The sequence below is a fragment of the Marmota marmota genome, unplaced genomic scaffold (genome assembly GCF_001458135.2).
Source record: "Marmota marmota marmota unplaced genomic scaffold, marMar, whole genome shotgun sequence".
NCBI lineage: Eukaryota > Metazoa > Chordata > Mammalia > Rodentia > Sciuridae > Marmota > Marmota marmota.
The window spans coordinates 7,537,385-7,548,987 of NW_026000142.1; the positions used below are offsets into that span (position 1 = coordinate 7,537,385).

General features: G+C 37.0%; 1 protein-coding gene across 2 annotated transcripts in view; it reads right to left on the minus strand.

Annotated features, from left to right (window-relative positions):
• Thsd7a (thrombospondin type 1 domain containing 7A) overlaps positions 1-10,776 on the minus strand; it is a 389,770-nt gene extending 378,994 nt beyond the window's left edge. Inside the window, exon 1 of one of the 2 annotated variants that reach the window (XR_007341524.1) lies at positions 10,090-10,776. Coding sequence is in view for 1 of the 2 variants with exons in the window: in XM_048785998.1 (XP_048641955.1) it covers positions 10,090-10,264 (175 nt within the window). In the remaining variant the exon portion in view is untranslated. The remainder of the gene's footprint in view (positions 1-10,089) is intronic. The other variant, XM_048785998.1, reaches the window with a different exon arrangement.
• Between the last annotated feature and the right edge of the window lie 827 nt (positions 10,777-11,603).

The window sequence follows — 11,603 nt, forward strand, 5'->3', positions numbered from 1 at the left end:
TCTTCTTCTTCTTCTTCTTCTTCTTCTTCTTCTTCTTCTTCTTCTTCTTCTTCTTCTTCTTCTTCTTCTTCTTCTTCTTCTTCTCCTTCTCCTTCTCCTTCTCCTTCTCCTTCTCCTTCTCCTTCTCCTTCTCCTTCTCCTTCTTCTTCGTGCTGGGGATTGAAAACAGAGCCTTGTGCATGAGAGGCAAGCACTCAAGCACTCTACCAACTGAGCTATATCCCCAGCCCAACCCATCATTTCCTTATTTTTAATGCCACAGATTTCTGAGTGTCACTGTATATATGCCATTTCATTTCTTCACAAGTGTTCCTTCTCTACCTGTAATTCTTTTTATAACTTTGGTCCATTTTGTAAACTTTTTTGAAACTTGTGCTTTATGAAAGTTTTCCTTCTGTCTCCTGTGCAAGAGAATCACCCTCTTCTGCTATTCTACATCTATATATGCTTCTATTTTTTTGTAATAAGTTCCTTAGCTAGAATCACCTATTTATACTTAATAGGAAACTCCAGGAGAGAGAGGTTCATGTGCTATTCATGTTTGCTCACCTGCACCTGCTACAGAGCTTGCCATAAAATAGACACTAAACACCTGCCAGTTCTACTTAACTGAACCTGACACAAACTGAGAAAGGAAAAGGTCACCTAATTCCAACTACAGATAGAGTCTCCTGAAGTTGTTCAGTGTGTTGTCTCTGAATAAACTGACTCCCCTAGAAAACAAAAATATTCTATGTAGTTCTATTACCAGTAGTGCCTTAATGATATCATAATCAATATAAACTATTTACAAGTTATCTGTTATATAATTGGTATGCATGGATATGCTGGCAGACAGATATTATTAGAAGAAAAGTATTTCTTAGAAATTGTGCAGGCACTGCAGTTTCTAGACATTATTTAGGCACCAGAGTGGCCAACACAGGAAGATGGTTAGACATAAAAGAATCTTAAAATAAAAGCTCTAAGTTAGTGGGAGGCAATTCAAGAACTTGTGTATTAAGAGCTTTTATAAGAGCTGGTTCTTGATGAACATAACAGATAGCACAAAATTATCTAAAACAAAAATTTAACATAAGCATTTGTGCAATTAATGTTTTAGTTAAGTACTCATAACTGCACACATTTTTAAAAGCCACTACTCTAAATATCATATCTAGAACACATTTTAGGATGTACAACTTCCACAATGCCAGATAAATTATGATGAAGTTTCATGTGACAATTTAACCATAAATGATGGTGTTATTTGTGTATGCATGGCTGCATTTATGCATATATGTATGCAGATGTATGTGTGTGAATATACTTGTAATAGTTCATTATTGTTCTAATCCTATAATAAATTTACAAATGCTTCCTAAATTTTAGAAAATGTACAGATTAATGAGTTTTAAGGCCTTGAACAGTTAAAGAGCCATCTTTTTTCCAAGTGAGAAAACAACACTTCAATTTCATTTGGAAGATTTGAATTATAAAGTATATTGAGGAGGACATTATACACATATTAGACATTGCACTTTGTATTATAAATTATACATATATAATATGTACATTGCATTTTGGGAGAGGCAACTTTAGTATTAATTATACTATTAATTGTCCCTACTCACAACATCACAGGATAAGAAAGTCTTGCCAAGAATATTCTCAGGTGTTTCCACACAAAGGAATTTTGGAATATACAGTCCCACTTAAAAAGTCACACCTCCAGCATTTCCAGCAGGGCAAAAAGATAAGCACAATCACAAGTAAAAATAAAACTCTAAGGAAGAATGTCTCTGTACTTAAAAAAAACTATACTTTAACTTTTCCAACAATAAGGCTGAAGGGTCTGCAATAATGCTGTTGATTCTGACAACAGGTAGAAATTGGAGCAATGTGAGATATAGAGAGGCTTGAGATGCACCCCCAGATCTAAGCAGGAAAAGTCAAAATGAGGAAGGAAAGCCAGGGCACAGACTGTCACAGTGAGAACGCATTAGCAGTTCACACCAGGATCACACCCAAGCAAGAGTTACTATCTGCTGAGTATTGACTTGTGCCAAGTGCCATCTAAGTATTCTACAGGTTTATCTCAAGTTATCCTAAAAATGATCATACCTAAGGTATGGCTGAGGAACACAGGCAAAAAGAGCTTAGAAGTCCTATTCTTAACAAATGACAAAATTGAGTCAAGATGCACATGTGTCTCGCTCAAATATTTGTTATTGTGTATCTCGTTTTATTTTGCAAACGTATGCAAATGCACAGAAGTGTATATTGATTTAGGTACTTAGATATCATGCTTCCTTCATTCCAAGCTATGGATCCAATTATTTGAGAAAATCTCTCACTGTCAGGGGAAGGTGCTTGATAAAGTAGACATCTGTGACATTTGTAATTGCACGATATGATGTTGGAAGAGAAAATAAAACTAACCTTTAAATAATGTGACTTAAATAGCCACTATCTGTGTTCTGATGCCACTTTTAACAGGCACATTATATAACATACCTGCAAACGCATTCATCTACAATACTCAGAATAGCCTATCACTGCTGCTGCTATCATAGTGCAAGAAATTACTTGTTCCCAGATTGCACACCGAGGAAGCCCTGCACAACTTAAATTATTTCCACTACGCAATCAATATCTTATACATTTGCTTGAGGAAATTAGGTTTCCATCAAAGTCTCTCTATATTTCTAAGGGAACTACTTGGGAAGTATACTATGTTTCTACCTCTATGCACACAGAAGATCTGCTTCAGAGTCACAGTTCAAACAACTGCTTTCTGGTGGTGCTCAACACATTATGTCAATAAAGAAATCTCAGTAGCAAGTTGCCTGGACAACTTGGTTCCCACATCAATTTACCAGGACTTCAGCACAATGTAGCTCCACTGTTTCCTGCACGTACAGGATATTTTTCCCCAGCCCATGGCTTCCTCTATGCAATAGCATGGAAATGTAGATATATAGCCACATGATTTATTAACTAGATCAGAGTCAGCTAGAGATATGGCAGGCATGTACAGCACTGGGTGGGGAGCATCAGAAAAACTCATTTATTGAAGGTGGGGATGCAAAATGATACAGACATTTTGGAAGAGTTTGGCAATTTCTATTAAAAGCAAACACACTTGCTACATAATTCAACAGAATGCTCCTTGGTATCTACCCAAATAAGTTGAAAATGTATATCCACACAAAATGTGTATATTCAGACTACCAGCACTTGAGAGCAACCAAAACATAGATGAATGGCTAAGTAAACCTTAGAAAATCCATACAATGCAATACTATTCAGCATCCAAAAGAAATGACACAGAGAAAAGATAAATGCTTATTGGTAAATGCAAAAAGTCAGTCTGAAAAGGGTATATACCATATGATTCCAACAATGTGACACTGAGAAAACACATAGGGCAAGAGTTAAAAGACAAGTGGTGGCTAAGAATTCGGGGTAGGGGAGGTTGTGAAGGATGAATAGATGGAGCACAGGAAATTTTTTATGGCAGTGAAAATATCTGATAAAATACTGTAATTGTGGGTACATTACAGTCTTTATATATATTTCACAATCTACAGATGTATCATACAAGGAGTGAACCCTAATATAAACCACAGAGGTTAATTAATAATGTATCAGTAATGGTTCCACAAATATAACAAATATATCAAATTAATGTGAGATTTTAATAATATAGGAAAATAGGAGGATAATGGGATAAAAGAGAACATAGTACTTTCTGCTTAATTTTCTGTATTAGACTTCCTCAAAAAGCCTATTAAAAATAAATTTAAAAGAAGCCAAAATCATTTGCCCATTTTCTCTTTTCTCACAGTCTCATTTTCCCAAAAAACTTTAGCAGTCATAGTTTTTCCTTTCAACAGGCATGCAAACTAACTCCTTCTGCGTGGACCATTCATCTCTGACATCTGTAACTTAAACTCCCCTAACATTACTCTACTACAAGTGTCCTTTGGAGATTGTTGTCCCCATAAAAGAAGTTCAGTTTTGTTTTCTCCCCAACTGCTCTTGTTTTTTTTTCCTGTAATATAACTGATGCAATAATATGGAACCAATATTTATGATTTCATATACTAAACTGTGCAAATATCAGTTAGCTCAATATTTCTGAAAGATACAACAACATCCTTTTGGTTGGATCCAAAAGCATCAGAAGCAGTAAGTAGGTTGCTTTTTAGCATAATTGTTTCAAATTCTGTCATTTTCCCCAACCCTCTAATATGCTTTTAATTGTTATATCACTTCCTCTAAATATAAACTTTCTTATTGCTTATGTACTTGGGAACTAATTGCATTTTTAAAAATTGTCTCATTCATCTTAGTGCATTCTTAACTGCTGGTGTGAAATTCTGATAAAGAAAATTTAAAAAGATCTCTACCTTATGGCTCACACCTTGAATTCACACTCTGTGCTGTTCTTGTGACAGGAAAAATATGGTTTCTCAAATGCTATTTTGCCAATGTGCATTTCATTAAAGATCTTTTGTTAATATCATATGTTTTTTATTAATTTTAAGGAAGCCTGTTTTACATATTCATTAGACTAGGGGACTGCACTGTCCAACATCACTGTTCTGATTTATATCAGAGGCTGAAGGGCTTTAGTTCCTTTTGAAAAGGCCAAACCACAGTCACACTTCACCAATAACCTAATCCAAATGTCATCATCTCATCCTAATGCCATCAGACAGTTCACAATGTGACAATATGGGCAGAAAAAATTCTGGTTATATACAACCCCATGACACCCTTAATCTTAGCCTTCATGTGACTTCTGTCATTTTGCAAGCCAGGCAGCTACCTACAATTCACAGGAGGGGCAATCTGAATTACCACAGTTCCATTAAATATATTGTAGCTTCACAAAACTATCTGATTGACTTTTCCAATGCAAATAATCAATAAATTCTTAAATAATTTTTGAGCAATAATTGTGTTACATATACAAATAATTTATCTTACCTTAAGACACTTCTTCCTATAATTATGAATATGTCTTAATATTATAAATCTCCAGAAAATACTTGCTCAGCCTTAGCATGTATTGAGATAAACCAGTCAATAATCAAGGGACTAGCATCTTCCACCATATTGGAGATGAAAGAATAATGTTTAGCGAGATAAAATAATTTAGTAGGTAACATGGATAGAATATTCAATCCATGTTGCTCAGGATCAGCTGATCTTGGTGCCCACCCTATGTCCACTCTTGTCAATTCTCCTCCGTCTAATGAGAAAACTTGAGTCACTTTCTAAAAGCAAGTTGTAAGCACAGCTGAAGCTCAAAACACTTGTGATAGGATAATGCTACACTTATGTATGATCACCAGGAATGATAGCCCTCTCCCCTTTACTACTTAATGACTGGAAGAATTGAGAGGTATATTTTCCCTTACACATTACAGAAAATTTTATATTCTGATTAACAAGACCTATAATATAAGCACACAATAGAAAAAGTAAAGAATAATATTTGTTTTTATTTTAAAGAACAAAGGTATAGTTTAATGCAATTAATTGTGTAAACAACTTTGCAAATGTCAATAATAGTATTGTCTTGCACAGAATTAACCTAGTTCAAAAATGTTTAATTTGAGGAATATTCTCCTTGAGAGAGAACTCATACCTAACAAAAACCCCATCACCTGAATTCTGAAAAATGGCTAGTAGGTTACATGTTTCTTAGATTTCAATGTAACTTTGTTACATTAAATATAAATTCGATTATCTTATTAAGAAATTTAAAAAAGGAATCTCTATGAGAGACATTGATAAAAGTTTGATGCATTCAAGATTTCCTATATAACTCATGCTAAGTCAATCACATTTTGCTCAATTCAGTCCATTGACTCTCAGTTTGGAATTTCTAAATGGATATAATTAACTACAATTATTATGAAAACATCCTCATATTGAAGAATAAAAAAATTACCAAACTCTCTACTACTTAGAAATCATGGTAGTTATTCATCTTTCATATTATAAGTACTTTACTTTTGTATATATGAAATGAGTTTTCTAATTATTCAAATACAAGTTACCTTTCAAATTACAATGACATAAAACTTGATACTTTTAATTTTGTATTTCAATAAATATTTTCCAATATCTTAAATTCTGAGGTTTTTCTCTACTATAAAACAATAAAAGTGTAGTCAAGAGACTTTATGTTCTTATTTATTGAACTTATTTAGTACTATACCTTTTCAACTATGTTATTAATCAAACAAGTGTAGATGTCTACCACTATACTGCTCATGCTCTTTCCCAAAGCACTGCTTTCCTATCAACTTCTCATCTGTCTTACTATTTTCTAAAATATTTTATCATCTATTTCCTAACCTTTCTGAACTTTTCTAGTTTTTGCCACTGGCTCTTTTATACAACACCTCTTCCATTTAGTGTCTATTGACATTTTCCTTAGATCTTTCTCAGCCACTTTTATTAGTTTCTCTTCTAGGTAGCTCTTAAAAATCTCAATATTCTTTTTTAAATTCATTTTTATTTTTTAGGTACTAGGGATTAATTCCAGGGCTTGGTGCATGTTGTACAAGGACTCTGCCACTGAGCTATATCCCTAGGCCCTAAAATATCAATATTATTTGTGAAGTGTTCTGGCTTCCCAAAATTTTCCCAGTATCCACTTCTCAGTATTTTCTTCTTTTAATGAACTCCTCACTCCCATGACTTGAATTACCATGTACTTATTGAGTCCCAAGTTTACACCTTTGGCATAATTCTTCCTCTTATTCATTTACTAATATTCCCATTAAAGATAATCATCTGAATAGGTCATTCATTGCTACCTCACGTTCAATATATTTTATTAAAATTATATTTGTCTTCCCAACTGTTAGTCAGACTTGCATATCTGTGACCAAAATATTTGATAAGACCAACTTGGTGAAGGGAAAGTTTATTTTGACTCAAAGTATCAGGGGTTCAGTCCATGGTTGGTTGAATCCATTGCTCTGGGCCCAAAATAAGGTAGGACTTTATAGTAAAAGGAGATGAAAGAGGAGCAAAACTCCCTTTGTGGTGGTCAGGAAAGGGTCACAGAGAAGATGAATGCTTCCAGGGCACACCTCCAGTGACCCACTAACTCCAGCCACACTCTAACCATCCAAAGTTACCACCTAGTCTCACAATCCAATCATTTCTAGTCTCACAATCCAATCATTTCTCCTCCAAATATTCCTGCATTAATACAAGAGCATTTGGGGGACATCTTATATCCAAACCATACTGCCAACCCTAATAAATTTGCCCTTCCTCCTTTCATAGCCTTTTCTACCTCTACAGGCATAATGGAGACCTTGATGGCATTTTTTTTCTACTCTCCTTGGAGGGTACAGTAAGAACTAGCTTAGATTTAGCGTACGTTTCCTGTAACCAACATATTATTGATCTTCTACTCAGAGTTTCCAATGGCTTTCATCTACTTGTAAATAAAATTTCCACGTCTTTTCCATAGTTTTCTTTCAGTCTAGTCCCAATTCAGCTCATGGGTGTTAAATCTTTTCATTCTTACCAAACTTCCTGCACATGAACTGTGATAGCCACTGCTTTCAAGATGTAGTAATGCTGTCATCTTTTTAAAAATTTTTATTTTCTCTCTTCCCTCTGCCTTCCACTCTTACCTTGGTAAAAATTCAACTAATCCTTCCATGAGCAAGATCAAATATTAAATCTTCTTTGTAAACTTTCATATCTCATGTATCCACTACATAACTTCTCTAGTCTGATAATGTTCCATTCATGAGTATGGTATGCCATGTTGCAGTTGCATAGTCACACTGGTGTTTAAGTTTCTCACTGGCAGACATCCTATCCCAGCTCTTCATCCAGTGTGACCTCCAATTCAATAATCTCACCATTAATGTGGTTCCCTATGAACTTCTATACTAAGGTCAAGCTAACATCACTGGAATAGGCATCCTGAACTATCTCCCCTTTCTCTACCAGTTCCCTTCCTGCCTTTCTTTTCTTTTGTTTACATTAAATGTCTTCATTTTCATCAAATGATAAACATATGATTCTGTCACCTCTATGTCTTCATTTATAATGTATTTCTTTCCTTTAAATACTTTCTAGTTACCCCAAGTACTTTCAACTCCTTTATAGATACAGTGATGTCTCCTTTCCCACTGGGGAAAAAAAATGAAGTGGTCATTATTTTGCTCTTCATTTTATTCCACCATGTTTCCGCATCAAACCAAGGATCCCCATTATAGAGGCAGCATTATTATCCTCATCATACTAGCTTAGAGTTTTCACATAAGGGTTACAAAATTAGTCTCCCACAACAACTTATTTGATCTTCACAACACTGGGGAGATCGAGTTAAAAGAAGGTTTTAACACATTTATATGCAGTTGAGAAAACCAAGGGTCAAAAGTTAAGTGAACTGCCAACACTCCTATAGCTATTGGAACCTGGAACTGGCACTCAAATCAAGGTCTCCATCTCCTTGCTCCTGAGAGCTTTCCACTATTTTAAGCTGTTTATTGGCTTGTGTTCCCACCATGACATTTATGTTGACATATATTGGCAACTCAGATGCTGTACAGTGAATGTTGTCTAGGCTCTCTTCAATCTGAATTACTGCTTGGCTTTTGTAACTTTGATGGTACAAATTTCAACTAGGCAGGTACAGCTTTGTCCAACACTTATTTACCTTAGAAGCTCTTACCAATCTTCCAGATAATACCACTTAGTGGTAAATTATAGTATGATTAGTGTTTGTCATTGAAAATGAGATTTTGAAAAGTAAAGCCATGGCTTTAGCAACAAAATAGCTTCAACTCTTCATTTTAAATGCAAATACATTAATTTGATTTCTTTTGCATGCATTAATCAATCAATCTTTAAAGTGTTAGCAAGAATCATTTTGCTTTTTCAAATATGTGTGGGTAGCTTTAAATATTTCATGGCAAATTCTGTGCTTTAGCTTTAAATAAATTTCTGATTAATATAAGTTGCTGGATAGATATAACTTCTTTGAAAATCCAAAGTATTAGTGCAATTGATCTGTTTCTTCAGCAGGGCAGCAGAGATGGGCTGAAGCCAGGAAAGAGAGGACTCTTTAACTTGTTTGCAACCCCAAGATGAATACAGACTTCCCCCTTTCTACCACATCCCTGTTGATGTTTAGGGATTGCTTTGGAACTCTTAAAACATCTCCAGCTCTAAGCAACAGAAATAATCCTTCACCTCTTGCTTTTTTTCTATGAACACTGGAAGTCTCAGGTTGGCTAAAGAACTCTCAGTGTCCTTTAATGGACAGTGAAAGCAAGCCCGCAGGAGAGGGGGTGGTCATTCCTCACTTGGTATTGTTTTCCTGCCTGTCACCGCTTGCTTCACTGTGACTTTCAAACACCTCTCAGGGAAGTACTGAGAGGCAGTTAGCTATTGCTTTTGTTGGTTGTTTGAGAAACAAAGCAAAAGAATTCTCAAGGAAGGAAAAGTTTATAAACAAACATCCTAATAATTATAGACTTTAAAAGTCACGTCACTCATTACAAATTGAACTATGCACAATCTTCCTGGTGAGTGCCTTGGAGTACCCTTTGCTTTAGACTGTCAGAATTGCCCTCACTTGTCTTGTTTCGAAGTGTCCCACATATCACAAAGCTATACTTAACAAAATCAACTCTATATCCATACATATTGCTGCACTAACCATCCTGTTTGCCCAGAGACAGAATATAGACTGGGGCTAAACTGCTTGTTCTTTGCCAGAAATGTATGTTAGGAACTCCTAATAGAACGAGAATCCAGAGGTTAAAAATATTGCACTTCATCATGAAAGTGCGGCGTTGTCCTCATTAACTGCAGAACTGCGAGAGAAATATCATTCCAATGACTCACTGTTGCCTCTTTAGTTGTTATGTTTTTCTTTCCTAAGAGCATCGGACATGACCTAATTTGCTTGCAGGATTCATACTTTTTATCTTACAATCCCAGCACAATCCTGCCATCTAGAAGCACCAAGGTCCCTTCCGGAGCCCAGCAGCTCCCTATCGTGGACCCAGATGTGAAGATGGAAGGAAGGGACAACTCCATGCCACTTACCAGTCTTCCACAGATAGAGGGTGGGTGCCTCCGCCTCTCTCTGCACCGCAGCCCCGCGGGCGCCCGGGCACAGCAACAGCAGGAGCAGTGTCAGCGGCAGCAGCTGCAGGACGCCCCGGCGTGGCCCCGCAGCTCCCCGGCTCCTGGACACCGAGCGCTTCCTTTGCAGCCCCATGCTGCCCGCAGCCGCTCCAGGGTCCGGATTCGCAGTACGTTGGTTCAGCAGGGAATTTTCCTTTCCTTTCGGAACGTCTTCCCAAGGAGTACAGAAAGCAAAGCTCTTTCCTCCTATTGTTCGTTTCAGATGAAAAGGAGGGAAAGAGCATCTAACACCAGGGAACAATAGCGTCCGTGGTGGCCTTGGACACAGCCGCCGCCGCCGCCGCTGGCGGGGATGCTGCCGTCGCTGCCATTCCGCGCAGAGTGGCAGGTCCGTGCAGCGAGGGAAGCAGCCGTCCGCAGGGGGCCCCAGCTGACTGAGCAGGTCCGTGAGGTCTGGGAGGCAGCGCAGCCCCCGCCGCCAGCTGGAGAGAGAGGAGGGGGGCGTGAGCCGAAAGGAGTGAGAGGGGGCTGGAGGCAGGGGGAGGTGAGAGCGCGAGGGCGAGAAGGGGAGCCAGGAAGGCAAGAGCCGGCCGCCAGGCTGCACCCAGCCAGGGCATATCCGCCCAGAGAACTCCTGTGCACATGGTGCGGCGAAATAGGTTTGTAAGGGTACACCAATAAAAAGGATCATCACCCGGCAGGCTTCAGAATGATGAATAACTGCTATTGAAATTCATCGTCACCCAAGGAGTCAAAGGGTAGATCTAGTGGCGTGTTATTCTTGGTGCATATTTGCACAAAGCATCGGTGTTGATAATGTATTTTTAAGCTGTGGCTTCTGAATTACTTTATGTGAGAAACACTATGATCAGATATAGAAAACACAACTACTACTTGCTGCCAACATGCACTTAAACTCTTTCTTCATTGTTGTTTAACTTAAAGTAAGCCATTCTCTTTTTAAAACTGAATTCATACTTAAGAAGCATGTACAATGCTAAGTAATGACATCAATAAAATTTCACGAAAACTAATCATAAAATTATATTTCGGGTATGAAACAAAGTACTCTCTCTGTTAAAAAATACACTTCTTCTAAGTATCCAGAGAGCTGTGAATAGAAACAATAGGGCAAATTAAGTCAGTAACATTGTTTGGATAGCTCCTAATTAGTGAACTCTTAAAATTGTGACAGAAATTTCTCTTAATACTTAGTGTAGAAAACCCTCTTTCATTATCTAAGTTAGGAACCACATGGTTTTGTGTCTTTTGTTCTTTGTTGTTTTCACCTTCTTATATCATGTATCAATAGAAGAATGGGTGAAGTAAAATTATGCTTTTTACTTTCTCCCTTTCCCACAGTAATAATTGTTTATTATTAATTTATTTCCTAGTAAACCTAAAATCAAGACACTTAGTCAATAAAAAAAAAATGTATCAGCAAGCATAAAGCCAAAGAAAACTCTTCTCAT